At 39.4% G+C, this 17,239-nt stretch overlaps 1 protein-coding gene across 1 annotated transcript in view; it reads right to left on the reverse strand.

The window, feature by feature from the left end:
• The window catches only part of myo10l3 (myosin X, like 3), a 57,171-nt gene extending 52,328 nt beyond the window's left edge, over positions 1-4,843 (reverse strand). The window contains exon 1 of the mRNA XM_079665770.1: positions 4,568-4,843. Within this exon, the coding sequence (XP_079521896.1) occupies positions 4,568-4,588 (21 nt within the window). The 5' untranslated portion in view covers positions 4,589-4,843. The remainder of the gene's footprint in view (positions 1-4,567) is intronic.
• Between the last annotated feature and the right edge of the window lie 12,396 nt (positions 4,844-17,239).

Genomic DNA, 17,239 nt, shown 5'->3' on the forward strand with positions numbered 1-17,239 from the left:
AAATAAACGTTCTGAGAAATGCGCTTTTTTGCTTTCTTGCCAAAAGGTAAATGAAAATAGAGACAACTCTTTGTATGCACTGTATGCTACATTTGAGGCTATGAGTCAGAAGTCTAATAAGAGGTTGAACAAGAACAAAAGTTTTATTTAGTGCGCTTTGAAGCTATTTGTAGCTGATGTGTATGGACAAAGCCATGCTAGCTGTCTTTTTTTAGTCTTTGTCTTAGGATAAGCTACACATTTAGACATGGGAGTAGTATAGAACTACTCATTTTATTCCCAGAAAAGAAGACCAATATATATATATATATATATATATAGCACTGTCCTTGAAGAAATTGGCCACTCATACTATTAAATGTCCCTGCTGTTCTGATACTGAACCGGGCAAATAAGACAAACCATGAGCTGCTTCACCCTTTAGTCCAGGGTGACCTTACTGCTTGTACAAAACATGCCTCATTTTTATTTTACATTTACAGATAAAGCAGACAATGGTTGATGATGTTCTCTTTCATCATAGCCTTGTTGCAATGACAAAAGATGTGTGATTTGCCAAAGTGTCCCAAGGTGATTAATATTTCAGAGAATGACACACCCAGGACAGCCCTCACACACACACACACACACACACACACACACACACACACACACACACACACACACACACACACACACACACACACACACACACACACACACACACACACACACACACACACACACACACACACACACACACACACACACACACACACACACACACACACACACACACACACACACACACACACACACACACACACACACACACACACACACACACACACACACACACACACACACACACACACACACACACACACACACACACACACAGAGGGAGGATGGGAAGGAAGGATGGGTGTTGCGGAGTAGATTGATTGTTAAGTATGTTTTATGAGCTGAATCTTGTTAACATAATGTTGACTTTTTCTGTTGAACACCCTGAGAGACTGGAGGAGAGGAACTAATGAGGTATGCCAACCAGGATCAGGCTGGATGTCAGTGAAGGACAGCTATTAAAAGGAAGAGGAATTAAAGGAATAGTTTTTGTCGTTTTCAGAAAGCCATTATTTGTGAACAAAGTGTGGAGAGATGAAGATGTTCTTTTCCTCTTATCAACACAAATACATTGGTGGCTTTGTCTGAAAAGCTTGGTGATGTAGCATGTTTAAGCTAAAATCAACAGCATGGTGTCAGCGGGAGGTTATCACAGCACTGAGCTCCCCATAGACCGGGGTCAGGTTACTGATAGAGACACAAGAAATGCAAACACAAGCAAAGGAGGTGAAAAGGCTCGAATCAGACTTTTAGCAAATAGTTGACTCACATTTTGGATTTTAAGCGGTGGTTCCCCAACCTTAACTGCCTTACCTAACACCAAGCATCTGTGTCATTATCAGCAAGGATTATCCATGTAATTTGGTGTGTTGTGAAACAATGCTTGTTGGTAATTAGCCGCAGCGCTCTTGTGACAGATTAAACCACCTCCAGACTGTACCAAAGCTGCAGGAGTTCTGCTGACGCACACATAAACCACTGCCTTAATAATACCTCCCTCTGTTCTCAAACAGCCACCGCTGCTAATTCACCACAACTTCAACCCTGTCTACAGCATTGTTTCAAAGTCCCCTCATTTCATTAGTTTAATTATAGGTTAAGAGAGGGAACAGTTTAAGGAATTCAGGATCATTAGGCATTTCTGAGCTTTGCATTCCTTCCATCCTTCCTTAACCTAACTTCCTGACTTCCTTCCTTTCTCCATCAGCTGGACGTTAAGAGCGATGGTTCTCAGCTCTCTAAAGTGGCAGCTGGAGGAAGTGACAACTGGGCAGAAAAGACCCTGGGTAGAGAAATAGTCCCCCCTTCCGAAAGCCGGTTGGCCTTTCTCACGTTACCCATTTCAACACAGAATGCTTACCGAGCACGCCGACCCACGGCTCCGGCTTCAAAGCAGCAGACCTAAACAGCATAGGGCTGCGACGGATGTTCCAGGATGGGGAGAATGTGTTCGTGTGTGTGTGTGTGTGTGTGTGTGTGTGTGTGTGTGTGTGTGTGTGTGTGTGTGTGTGTGTGTGTGTGTGTGTGTGTGGGGCGGTGGTGTGAAACCTAAAGCCTTGTCACTACACCTCTACAATGCATAGATGACAGGCTGCCCATGACCGGGAATGTCAGGGGTCAAGGCTGAGAATCTGGGATTCCCTGTGTCAGAGTATCTTTAAGAGAAGGAATTCAGTGTGTTATGTAGAGAAGGAGTTACCGAGCGTTGAGAGGTCCTCATGTGGCTTTACAGTGTGGGGCAGCTGCTGCTATAAAGGAACTGATTACCAATTTAGAAAGGCACATAACTTCCTCAACAGGATGCTCCAGAAAGACATAACATATTGGGGTTCTATGTTTAAACACACATAGACAAAGCCACAGGTGTGGGAATATAAAGGGATGCCCTGACGTTTAAACAAAGAAATCCACGATGACCAAGCCCAGCCTCCTGGCAGAAGTCAGAGGGCACGAAAAAGAGACTCCAGGTATTATGTGTGTTTAGTTGGCCATGTCTATGAAGAGGACGGGTTGGGCGTTGAGGGGAGGCTTCGCTGAGGGATTTATGGTGTTGGGTCAACTCCTGAGAGGAAAAGGCCGTGCTGGTGGGACAGGATGAGCTTTTACGATGATTCTGTGCCACTCCTTACTTTCTAACCCCGCCGTCATCTTGTGCAGGGAATTGACTCTAGACACTAGATTACATCAGAACAACACAAACTGATACACTGGTTCATTTGAATTAATCTACAAATGAACTCCGTTTCTTCTCAGATCAAATGGCAGAGTATATGCAAAGGTCGAAAAAAGATATCTGTATGTGTTGACATCCTGTAATCTCTCCAACTGATTGATTCATTGGATGCACAGAAACAAATTGTGTCTAAGATTTATCCTGAGTCGAGTTTAATCCTCGTCTTACTTCACTTCCCAAAATCCTGCTTAATTAAATCCACACTGGTCTCCCTGATAAATTCAGGAATCTGGTTCCTTAACCCTAAAGTCCTTTAGAAAACCAGAACAGTTCATTTACTTTAATGCAGTTTTTCATTCAAATGTGAAACAACCACCCCAGATACTCCTATTCCACTGCTGACAAAAGTCAAACTGTCATCTTTAGTAAATACATTGAATGACACTTGGATTACCCCAAAAAATTACAGGAATTTCTCTATCCATTTTTTAAGGATGATTTATTCTCTGGGACTAATCCCTTCCTCTTTAAATAGTACCAGATTGGTAATATGGATGCTTCACTTAAAATTGTGTAATTATTCAAGTTTTAATGTAGATTTGGTCAAACAGATATCACTGTTGTGTCCAAGGACGAATGACATCCTCCAGCAGTCTGATATTATCTGCTTGAAACAGCATAATCCAGGAGTCACCTCTGAGACACACTGCACCTTCACTGAGTCACAGATCATCTCACCATCTGAGGCGGAGTACTGCTGTTGTAGAGATACAGGAGGTGAGTGGAGGGATCCACCACCAACACACACTGTCTCTTTTTCTGTGAGTGTGTGTGCCCTCCTCTTAGTCAGAGGAGGATGACAAAGCAGACCTATAGCCAGTCTCTGCACAGCCTGTGTGTGTGTGTGTGTGTGTGTGTGTGTGTGTGTGTGTGTGTTATGTCATTTGTTAGATGTTTTTATCCAAAGCAACTTACATACATTCAGTACTGTGGACAATCCCCACAGGAGCAATTTGGGGTGAAGTGTCTTGCCCAGGGACACACGACATGCTGACTGCAGTAGGACTCGAACTTGCTATCCCCTGATTTGAAGTCCAGCACACTATCCGCTGAGCCACAGCCACCGTGTGTGTGTGTGTGTGTGTGTGTGTGTGTGTGTGTGTGTGTGTGTGTGTGTGTGTGTGTGTGTGTGTGTGTGTGTGTGTGTGTGTGTGTGTGTGTGTGTGTGTGTGTGTGCATGCGTGCGGGCTGAATTGCAGATGACACATCCACAGGGCACACACTCTTCTTCTTTTTTTTTTTTACAGGGACTGGATTGTCTATTATGAACTAAAGCTACAAAGGAGGAAAAAGATAATGACAAGGAGGCTATCACATGAATCATGTTTGTCTTTGTATTTCAGTAATTAGATTATCTGAGTTTAATTAAAGAAGAGATTACAAAGTCATGCACAGAAATACTGTAACAGAGGCTTGTTAGGGAGTTACAGTTCCCATTACAGCTGCATCCTGTACACCAGCCCAGTGCTATAGTCTGGTATTTCAATGTAGGGGAAAGCATTAAAAAGACCACAAACACAGCAGAATAAATGTTCTTAAGGGAGATTAATTAACCAACACTTTACAGACGCGTAAACTCAAACTAATCTCAAAGCAGCCATGGACAGGCACGCACACAGCACAATAACAAAACAAAGACCGTCGAGTGCTCAAAATAATGACAAAACTCAGGTTAAAAGTAGAGAGCAAAGACAAAAACAATATTTAAGTAAGGGCAAAGCGGTTTCTTACCTCTATAAAGAATGTATCCATTATTACTGAGTGCCCAAAACTCACGTCCCTTTGTAGTCTGAGTTCAGGGTACCACGGTAGAGGAGGAGAGGAAGCTGTAATCCCAAATGATTTCCATCCGCGTCGCTAGCATAAAGAAAAGTTCTTCCCTCCGTCCCCTCGCTCAAAACTCTCGAGTCATCTTTCAGTCCTGTGTTGCTACACTTCGGAGTTTTTCTTCGCCGTTTGTTGGGTGTCCCGTGAAGCCTGAGCGGTGCTGTGTTTCTGCTGTCTGCTCGTTTCAATGAACCCGGCACATTATGTACAGAGGCGGGGCCTGTAGGGTCACAGCCCCCCCCCCCCCTCAGCATACGCCCTCTTTGTGTACATCCCTACAAAGGGCCTGATGGTTTTAAAGGATGTGCACATTTCCCCTGTTCAACACACACACGGTTACTCCTTTAGCAATACAGGATGATGTAAACAAATGCAGGAATTGTTGGGAAATGAAAAGCAAGTAATGTTTTGCAGCATAGTGAATTTAATCGCAGTTAACCATGAATGTCATGTATGTGATGGATTGAGCATAAGAACCATTATTTAGACTTCCTCCTTTGGGAAAAATAAAATGAGGAGGAAGAGGAAGAGGCAGACCAGAGGGAGCAAGTCTGCTTTGTTTAAGTCAATGATTGTTTACCAAGTGGGGTGGTATTCAGGACATGTGCAGTTTTTTTTAGTGTAGGCCATTAGTCAATGCTGCACAATTCAGGCATGTCCAGAAACTGACTGGGCTATTGTGGTCTAGGCGACTTAAATGCAGTTTATAATAGTAGTTTATTTCAAAGTGTCAAGTACTGAAAAGTTTTAAATGTTTGAAACAAATGTGTACTTTTTCAAATTTGATATGTGTACTATTTGTGCAAATCAAACTGCTGGTCTGGTTGTGCAGTTAGCATTTATTTGTTCGAAATAGCCAATGTAGACCTGTACATATGTTAGCTGTAGCTAGCTTAGGGTGCCCAGCTATGTGGTGGATTGTGGTGGTTATGTAACTGTAATAGGAAACGTTTCCAGATTAGTCTGATTTTCTTTGGAGGGGGCTACTTCTGTTCCCTCACTTCTGCTATAATAATTACCTTGTGAGAGTAAACAATCACCTTCATGTCATGATTCTGTTCAAGCTGGTACATTTAACAGAAATGTTGTATTATCCAAATGTTTCTCCCCAGTCAACAGATGGAATCGTACTGGTCGTCAATTACTTCAGAGGGGAAACGCACAAGCTCTTTAATCTGTGACCTTATGCCAGTAAAATCAGCCCTCCTCTCATGACCTGCAGATAGTCAATCTAATATAGTCATGCAAGAGATCCAGGCTGGCAATGTGGAGCGATTGTTATGTAACAGTGTTGACTGTGTGGCACGAGATGGCAGAACTCATTCTCTGACATGTATTTAATAATGTTTATTGCTAAAAAAACTGGCTCCTGTTGGATTTACTTTACTTTGTAAACTCTGTTGTTATTCTCATATTCTAATTTTGGTGTCAAGGTAAATGTGTAGTATGTAGTTTAACCCTACAGTACAGTGTACATATATATGTAATAAATAGCATACAGCTAATGCTCTTTGATTTATCAAATTAATAATGTTAGGGTGATCTCTTTTTGAATTTCTGAATGTAATGATTTTAGGACCTTTGAAGTTTTCTTAGTTTGCTTTAATTTATTGAATTACTATTTCCAGCTTATGAGTTTGTAGTCTATTTGATAACGTTTATAAATGTTCTTAAAAGTAAATATGTTGCTTATGTTGGTTGAATTCAGTTGTATGACTATCTTCACAAGTCATATAGTCGCACAGTCATGTATTGTTCTCATCATGTTTAGTACTAACAGTTTAGTACTAACAGTGTGCTTGCTGGAGGTTTGGGGATATGTGATTGTTAAACCTCAATGGGCAGCAGCATTAGGGAGAGTATTTTACCCTCAAATCAGGAATGAATGTCAGCTCTGTGAGTAGCCAAGGTGGCATTCTGTTGATATTCAGCATTGCACTGACTAAGCATTGCCCATAACACATTTGCCAAAACCAAACAATGGTGAAAGAACTGCACTTTGTTTCAGTCACTAATTTGACCCCTCAATGAAAACAGTGGCAAGTTGTCAGGCAGAGCGGTGATTTAAAAGTAATGCTGTCTTTCACCCTACCTGAGAGGACAAAGAGAACAAGAACAAAACATCCATTTGGTCATCGAGGGACCGGGGGAAGGGACGGGGATCATAGGCCCTGCTGTTGACTCCTGCTATGGTCTCAATTGCCTACATATGCTGGTTTGATCCTTAATAGGGGGACAAACTGTGCAGGTGAAGTGTGACCGTTACTTTTGAGGTTGTGTAGGGAACTCGACATTCAAAACAAGTAGTGGACCATCACAACTGGACAATGGCTCCCCATTTAAAAGAGGAAAACAACCTCTTTTTAATCCAAAAGACCAAGCAACATTTTTTTTTATCATGCAAAGAATACAGTCAGTGTCAGGGAAGTATTTAAAAAAGTGCAGTTTCTTTCAAGGTTTTTTAATTAAAGTTTAAATGATGGTTGAAATATCATCTGTGACCCTACATTCCTGAGGAACATACTGAAGCAGATACCAGGCATACCACAGACTGACGATCAGCTGAGAGTCAGGTATGCAGGGCTTATACTGAAAATTATAACAATGAAGAGATGTGTTTCCATAATGTTGTTTACTTATCAGTCCTAGAGAGACAAATGCAACTAGGAGCTCAGTGTATCATCACTGAAAACAAGAGAAGATAGAATTGTAGGGATATGTAATGTCAACAAAAAACATTTAAAAATGCTTGCCAGTTAATTAATGAATAGGTTGTAAAATAAAGAGCCCTAAGGCAGCACTAACACAGACCTACTGCACAACCATTCCCACTTCCTGCTATTACAGCATGCAGTACATTTGAGATCTGATATCTGTGACAGCAGAAATGGTCTCTATGGCCAAATGAAGTGGCACAAACAAACAGAGCCAGAGTTTTTTTGTCACATTAAAAATGTACTTCTCCAACTGAGGTACTAAGCAAGGGCAATGTGACCAATTCAGATCAATGACTCCATTATTTAAACGTCTGATTAAGCGTGAAAGAGGAGCATGACATGTGAGGAGTTGTGTATTTGGAGGACTAATGGAGACAGAGAGTCTGTGATGACCCTCCTATTAGCAGACAAGACCTCAGGCAAAGTCATTCAGGTCGGTTGAAGGACCCTTTTGCAGCTTCGAATAACGAATAATAGGGAAGTCTGGCTTGAGCACATGTGATGGTGGTCCTGCTGACTGAGAGTGACTGTTTGATAAGTCTCTACCCAGCCATGCACTGTTAGTCACAACCAGACCATGATAATCACTTAACTGTAGGTTTGATGACGTAAAATAGCACTCACCCATGAATGTTTGCCTGAATCCAGAGTGCCAACAGAACAAGCATTGATCATTTATATCATTATGGAACCATCTGCTTTTTATAGTTTATGCATAAAGTCAGTGGCAGCAATGTCAGATTCAATAAAGTCCAAGTACTCAAATATCCAGACACAGTTTTTTTTTTTTATTTAGCCGGAAATAATACAAAATTCTAGTTGGTGTCAGACCTGCAAATAGTGACGTGGTGCTCAGATATGTCACATTGACACAGTTCATCTAAAAAACAAACAGAGATGTTATGTAATATTGGGACTGTCAAATCAAAACTTTGACTATTAATGTAATATAAATAATAAAATACCCGTGCATTATAGTCAAGTTTCGAAAAATTGTGTTTATACTGTAAAGCCCCGAATAACAGATTTGACACATGGATTTACTAACCGTGCATCCCATACCATTCTCTACCCTTCCTTTTAGTAAAATAAGAAAACCTTCGCCGAAAAAAAAGTAAGAAACAGCAAGAGAAAGATGACTTCTTCAATGTTGTATAAATCAAGAAAGGTCTAAAATATGAAATGAATATTAGGTTTAACAAGTTGAAGAGCTTCATTGTGTCAATGGATATCATGTCAAGTTGAAGCTACACATTAGAAGATTAGTCAAGCCACGCATGAGACTAATGATGTAATGATTCTTGTTGTTGAATTTCACTAATGAAATTGGTGTGGTCATTGCTTATTCGTCTTTCAGGACGGGGGCCGCTGTGTCAGAGGAGCAGTGGATTATTGGACACACTCAGGGAACAAAGCAAACAAAGAGGGAGGGAGGGAGAGGATATAATAGATTGAAACAAATGTAGTTTAGGTAAGATGGATGGAAAGAGGTGAGAGGAGAACGTGGACTTTGAGATAAAAAATAGAACATCTGACAATATCATAAACAAAGGCAATTCAATCTTTATCGGATCACTCTCGCTGGCAGCATTACATTAATGTGTAAATCTGGTCGATGACAAACACTCGTGCCACACTTATTAAATTATGCGGCAGATCCTGTGACACCAAAGAGCCAACAGGTTTCCAATTGAAAGCATTACTCACACCTACGTCTACAATGTCTCTGTTTATATGATAGAGGGCACAAGGTGATGGGACAAAAATATAAGTAATGCAGTATGGATTTGTGGATTCAATTACCACACATATTTTCAGTAAAATATGTATTGTTTTGTGTTGGATGAATATAAAGGAAATGTGTAAAGGACTTAAAGGTAAAAGACAACACAACAGAATAATAAAAACACTGAGTGTCCTTTATGGTACAGCAATGTGTAAGTTGTAACCAAAGTAGCTGCTGCGACTACGGCTTGAAATAAAGCTATAAAAGGATGAGAGTGAAAGTTTATGGATTGACAGTCAACATATAACTAGAAAAGTAGGTGGTAGAGCGGAAGAAAGATTCTCATCACTGTGATTAATTTGGCCTAATGAGGCTCTCCATCAGCTAAAATGGTCATCCGGGTTCAAGCAGCAGGATTCAACATTTCTGACCACAAAAATTCCTCCTCAGAGATGCCTGCACCCCAAACACATACCATAGGCTGAGGAATGAGGCCCAGCTCACACACTTCCCATGCTCCCCCGCACTGTCAACTTCCTGTTTGTTTATAAAGCTTCATATTACAATGCTCCCACAATAAGATTATACTTTATTTCCTATATCTGTACCGATCTATGGTTTTTTGCTTTAAGAGAACTGGAAAAATATGCCAAGGATGCACACCACTGCTGAGGGAACTCAGTTATAACATGCCGCTGAACCTTTGTCATGTAACTGGGATGTTATTGTTTATTGTTTAGTTTCTCAGCACAGTTTTCTCTCAGAGTCCAGAATATCAGCATCAGAGAGCCCAGCACTGACTCACTGGCCATTCATAGCCTGAGAAAACAGAGACGGGACCTTCCTCATTATATCCTGAGCTTGGGACTGATATGGAGACCTGCTGGGAATTCTGCAGCAATGCCTCATATCATATGATTCAACGGTGTGAATCACAGACAGCTCAGCATTCAGATTTCCCCTGAATCACTAATCAATAATCTTTTCCTTATATGTTCAGAATTTGCAAAGACAGACAGTGGTGGTCCTTATTATGGGAGGAGAGTTTATTACAAAACATACATTAGGACATGAGCAGTTTTATTTCCACCCTGGGAGAGGTAATGTGTGAAACACAAAAGCATTGACAATGTGTCAGGGATAGACTTGATTGAAAAAAGTGAAAAAATCAATGAAGTTCAATGCAATAAGGAAGGAACCAGCTTCTAGACAGCGCATTTTTGCAAGCAGATATGAAGAAAAAAAACATTGATTTATCAGGACGCCTATCTCTGTAGGTAGGCTATGTGACGAAGTATTGAAATCTTTCACCACAATGTACGCTACTGCTACTATTTCACAAGTAAAAGTGTTAATTTCATAATTTCCAGTGGAAAAGTTGCAAAATAGCTCCTGATATTATATTATTTCATAAGCAGTATTTCAATTTTGTAATTGGTCAACTTTTGAGCTTAAAACACACTTTTGGGGCCAACACATAGTCTCAAAGCTTCACAAAACCTTGGGTCCTACTTCCTACTTTGGGGTCTTTCATTTCACTCCCTGACAAAATTCACAATTAGAAACACAAGCTTTTTTACTATCTGATAAAAATGTGTTTACCAGGTCCAAAAAATGAACCCAGGTCCCCAGCTAGAAATGTTTGGTTCTAAAAACATTCTGAGAATGTTACAGTCAGTGTTCTAGGAAGGTTTTCAGCGGGAAGTTTTAGTTTGGTTCCCAGAATGTTCTTCTGAATGGTAGCATAACGCTCTCTAAAAACATTCTTAAAATGTTTGGTGATAACCTTCTTAAAATGCTTTTGAAAACATTGTTAGAACATTATGCCCTACTATTCTTAAAACGTTTTCAGAAGAAGCTTTTATTTTGGTTCCCAGAATGTTCTTCTGAAAGGTAGGATAACATTCTCTAAAAACATTCTTAAAATGTTTTTGATAACATTGTTAGAACATTATGCCCTACTGTTCTTAAAACGTTTTCGCAAGAAGCTTTTATTTTGGTTCCCAGAATGTTCTTCTGAAAGGTAGGATAACGTTCTCTAAAAACATTCTTAAAATGTTTTTGATAACATTGTTAGAACATTATGCCCTACTGTTCTTAAAACATTTTCAGCTGTAAGTTGGATTTGTTATGTTGCCAGAATGTTATTATTTTAGAGAAGGATAACATGGTTTATGTTAAAGAAATTATGCAAATGTTCTATGGTAACCATTTACTAAAATATGTTTACATTATTTGAACATAAAGACATAATATTCCTGTAATTGTTCAACTCAAAATTCCTGGGTAAGTGGACTGACCACTGTGGTCATTAGGATGATTATGATAGTTTACTTAACTATTGGAATTTGACTATTAACACATGTAAAAGGATGACGTGGAATCAGCTGGTGAAAGTAACATTTGTTTATCAGAAAAGGGGAGCTGGGAGTGGAGGTTGGTTATGGCCGTAGTGGCAAACAGTTGTTCCAGGGTGGGTAGAGAGGCCTGGCTGGTCTTGGGAGTGTGGAAGGCCTTGGATTCCTCCTGGGAGAGACACAAAAATCAGTGTGAGGCAAAAGCAGGCAAAGTTGTCAAAGAATATGTTGGTAAAAAGCTAGAGCGGCACGCAACAAACCGTTCACGGCAACAATCCGGCAGAGAATGGGTGAAGGCTGCAGGCTTTCGTAGTGTGGCTGACGAGCAGGTTGCAGGTGTGGTTGATTGGAGATTGCTCCCAGCCGTGTAGAGCATACCAGCAGGCAGAGAGAGAGACACACAGTAAAAAGAAACACATACAAACACTAACAAGGGTTTCAGGGACGGGCAGTGATAGTCGGTCCGTTCTTCTATATGTCTGTCTTCTGTTTTCTAAGTGTTATTCAATCCATATGACAATAGAGATACGTATGTGCATAAACAACAAAAACACTTGGGGTATAATGTTCGAACAATGTTATCACCAAACATTTTAAGAATGTTTTTAGAGAACGTTCTCCTACCTTTCAGAAGTACATTCTAGGAACCAAAATAAAACCTCTCGATGAAACCATTCCTAGAACAATGAAAGGTAACATTCTCAGAATGTTTTTAGAACTAACAATGTCTAGCTGGGAACTCAGACGTGCCTACGCAAACATGCAATATCATGAATTACGTGCTTGTTTTTTTCTAAAAAGGAAAATGTGGTGATATCAGATTTCTTTTAAACATCCTTTTCAAACAAATGCAAAAACTTTGTTTTTTAAAGCGCACTACAAATAAATCTGATGTTGACCATGACCCTGTTAATATTTCGCATCACAGGAACATTTTATAAAAAAATAAGGACCTCCTGAAAACATTATCCAAATGTTGCTTCCAAAATGTTCTTCTTTGGTTATCATGTAACATTGAGGGAATGCTCTATAAAAGAACATCTTTAATGTGTTACCCCAACAACTTCCAAAACACATCCTTAGAATGTTGGAGGCAAAACATTCCACCTTTGTTGACTTATGACATTAAAGGAACATTTTATAAAACACTTTCTGTCATCTCAGGCCTCAATAACATCCTGAAAACATTTTCAGAATGTTGCTTGGAGAATGTTCTTTATTTGTTGTCATGTAACATTGAGGGAACGTTTTATATAGAACATCTTTAATGTGTTACCCAACAACGTCCAAAACACGTCCTTAGAATGTTGCAGGCAAAACGTTCCACCTTTGTTAACATATCACATGAAAGGCCTCAATAACATCCTCAAAATATCCTCTGAATGTTGCAGTTAAAACGTTATGTCTTAGTTAACCTTAAACCTTATAGGAACATTATTTGAACAAATAAACATCCTAAAAAGGTTATTTGAACATCAGATTAAAACGTTTCTTTAAAACCTTGTTAGCACCTATAGGTAACGTTAGCCAAAGTTGTGAGAACGTTCCCCGCTAGCTGGGATGTATTTATTATAAACGTTAGTCCTTAACATCTATCACTGTGTATATCACCATTCAAACATATTTTAAAAGTTGAACAAACCCCACACAGCTCTGTGAAATGTTGACTTTATTTAATAATTTCAGTAAAAACTAACGTTCATATATCTCTTTTTGATTATAATACTGATGAACGTTCAAAACAAAGCACTTTGGCAACTTACCACATAAGTTTTAAAATGCTTAATAAGCACCGTAAGTTTCATGGTATAATTTCTCTGTCATAATCGGTTGTTTCCGTGAACGGCCGACTGTTGTGTGATGCAAATGCTGCGGCTGCAAGGCATTGTGGGGCAGCATTTTCTCCTCTCCTTTCGGTAAGGGAGGTTCAGTGGTTCCTAAGCTAAAGGAGGTTATAAAGGAAGTTTGAAACCTCCTTTCCTATCATGTAGAGAATTTGAACGGCACTTATTATTAAGATGTATGCGCTTATACATCTTAAGAAAGTTATCACCAAAAATTGTAAGAATGTTTTTAGAGAACGTTATCCTACCTTTCAGAAGAACATTCTGGAACCAAAATAAAACGTCCCGCTGAAAACGTTTTGAGAACAGTAGGGCATCATGTTCTAATAATGTTATCAAAAACATCTTAAGAAGGTTATCAAAAACATCTTAAGAAGGTTATCACCAAACATTTCCAGAATGTTTTTAAAGAACGTTATCCTACCTTTCAGAAGAACATTCTGGGAACCAAACTAAAACTTCCCGCTGAAAACGTTTTAAGAATAGTAGGGCATAATGTTCTAACAATGTTATCAACCACATCTTAAGAAGGTTATCAAAAACATCTTAAGAAGGTCATCAAAAACATTTCAAGAAGGTTATTACCAAGCATTTCAAGAATGTTTTTAAAAAACGTTATCCTACCTTTCAGAAGAACATTCTGGGAACCAAAATGAAACGCCCCGCTGAAAACGTTTTAAGAACTGTAGGGCATAATGTTCTAATAATGTTATCAAAAACATCTTTAGAAGGTTATCAAAAACATCTTAAGAAGATTATCACCAAACATTTCAAGAATGTTTTTAAAGAACGTTATCCTACCTTTCAAAAGAAAATTCTGGGAACCAAAATAAAACGTCCCGCTGAAAACATTCCTAGAACAACGAATGGTAACAAACATTTCTAGCTGGGAACTCACACATGCCACCGCAAACATGCAATATCTGCTTACAGCCTATCATGAATTACGTGCTTGTTTGTTTTTTTCAAAAGGAAAATATGGTGACATCAGATTTTTTTTAAAACATCCTTTTCAAACAAATGCAATAAGTTTGTTTTTTAAAGCGCTCTAGAAATAAATCTGACGTTGACCATGACCGTGTTAATATTTGCCATAACGGCAACGTTTTATAAAAAAAGAATAACATCCTGAAAACATTTTCAGAATGTTTCTTACCCAACAACGTCCAAAACACATCCTTAGAATGTTGCAGGCAAAACGTTCCACCTTTGTTAACATATCACATTAAAGGAACATTTTATAAAACACTTTCTGTCATCTCAGGCCTCAATAACATCCTGAAAACATTTTCAGAATGTTTCTTGGAGAATGTTCTTCATTTGTTAACATGTAACATTGAGGGAACATTTTATACAACCCTTTCTCTCATCTCAGGCCTCAATAACATCCTGAAAACAATTTCAGAATGTTGCTTTGAAAATGTTCTTCATTTGTTATCATGTAACATTGAGGGAACGTTTTATAAAGAACATCTTTAATGTGATACCCAACAACGTCCAAAACACATCCTTAGAATGTTGCAGGCAAAACGTTCCACCTTTGTTAACATATCACATTAAAGGAATGTTTTATAAAAAAACTTTCTGTCATCTCAGGCCTTAATAACATCCTCAAAACATCCTCTGAATGTTGCAGTTAAAACGTTATGTCTTAGTTAACCTTAAACCTTATAGGAACATTATTTGAACAAATAAAAATCCTAAAAAGGTTATTTGAACATCAGATTAAAACGTTTCTTTAAAACCTTGTTAGAACCAATAGGTAACGTTAGCCAAAGTTGTGAGAACGTTCCCCGCTAGCTGGGTCCTGGTTAAAATTCAGACTTGACAAAGTTACACTCAGGATGTAAAGCAGGTTGTCCATTAACCAGCATGTTGATGGTTGGATTAACAGCGCTTGTCAAAGTGTTAAGGAAGAGGCCCAATAGTGTAAAAGCAGCGTAATATTCCATATAAAGAAGTGTAAATTGGTGTGCCCCTTTAACATCAGCTGTTCTAAATGAACTGAACTGTATTTCCGGGAGGTGGAAGGTATGTAGAGGTGGGGGTGGGTGAATACACCTGCCACCAGCAGAAACAACAAAGAGGGCTTATTTAGAGGGTTGGAGGGGCAGAGGGGATGCTTCAATCTAATTACAGACTCAGGGGAGATGACTTCATTGAGGTGACGCCCGACCCTAGGGTGAGTGTTTCTCTGTGTCTCCATCACAGTAGGGACAGGCCTCTCCAATTACTGTAGGAAGGTCTGGTCTGTACCTTTATGTAGTAATTAAACAGCTGACTACGGTGTTTTACAAGTCAAATAAGGAGTATAAAAAACTACAATGTAGTGAATGCAACCTGATCTCATTTGCTAATGTCTGCGACTGCAGTAATGAGGGTCCCTCTCTTAGGGGTTTATATTAGTCTCAGTCACTTCCTTTAGACTTCCACTCTTGCTAAAGTATCAAAGTAAGTGGTGTCCTCAGTGCATTAGCCACTTGATTTTTTTTGCGGTTTAAACATCCATTTTCGACAAGCTCAGGGCCTTCAAAGATGGGATACTCACAAGCTCTCCTCAGGCACTATCACACTCATAACCAAATTACAGGCCCGTGTATGTCGTTCCTCCTATCATTCCCAGGACAATTGACTGTGTCTGACAGTGGGCTAATGAGCCACAGAGCCATAGTATTTCTCCTATCTGCAGTTTAGATCTGTTGCCATTAGCAATTGTGCGCACCCAACCTTTCAATCTTCTTAAAATGGAGATTGATGGAGAAAGAGGCAGTGCAGGAAATTAGATTACTATATGGACACTCATTACTGTTGAGGGGGTGGGACTGGAAAAAGGAGAAAAAAGCATCTGGAAAAGTGTGTGTGTGTGTGTGTGTGTGTGTGTGTGTGTGTGTGTGTGTGTGTGTGTGTGTGTGTGTGTGTGTGTGTGTGTGTGTGTGTGTGTGTGTGTGTGTGTGTGTGTGTGTGTGTGTGTGTGTGTGTGTGTGTGTGTGTGTGTGTGTGGTGTGTGTCTGTGTATGTGTGTGTTTAGATATGAAAACATTGACAGGCCAGCAAGCAGATGCAGAGATTATCAACCCAAATTAGAGCGATGTTGACTGCTTTTTGTTTGCAAAACAGAGATACATAAACTGGTGTTCCTGTTATGCACAACAGCTACTCCAATACCACTTAACTAACCCCTACTTTCTCAAACCATAATGATGTGCACGCCATCATTAATGTGTACTGGAAGAAACTCAATAAAGCTTAGTAGGCCTATAAAGCGATATTTTTTTCCACTCTAAAACTATGAAATGGTCTCATCTCTGGCAGGATCACAGCTTACTTTGGTCCTCATTAAGGCATTGAAGCGCCATCTAGTGCTCTTTAAAGGAATGAGACATTAGCAGACATTCGTGTGATCAGAAGATTAACTGCAAATGTACTCCATATTATCCTTTTTAAATATACTTTCTCATCACAAATGAAAGTGTTGGTTGCAGGGTTCCAGTTTTAAAAGTTATATGAATAAAAATGTGAGTTAAATGATGAAATGTTGAACTTTAACCATCATTCAGACAACATGGAAGACGGACAGAGGAAGGGCCCTGTCCTGCAGCTATAATAAAACAAACCTTTCCTGAACTGGCTGCTTTGTTACCTTGCCATGCCAAACACAATGGAACTGTTCTTTACCTACATAATGCATAGTATGACAGCAGTATCACATGATGGCTCTCAGTGTTTTCCTTAACCCACACAGTTAGGTATGGACATGTTGTATTATACTTGATGACATTTGATCATTTTTGATTGTTGACCTGTATGACACTCTAGCCAGCTTTAAAGTTGTGGCATAACATGATGGACATATGCAGGAGAATTAAAGTGCTACTTATTTCAGTTGTTTTTCTCTAAAACAGCGGAACAATTTCTGCTTGAACAGCGACATC

This window comes from Notothenia rossii, assembly GCF_949606895.1.
Source record: "Notothenia rossii genome assembly, chromosome: 2".
Lineage (NCBI taxonomy): Eukaryota > Metazoa > Chordata > Actinopteri > Perciformes > Nototheniidae > Notothenia > Notothenia rossii.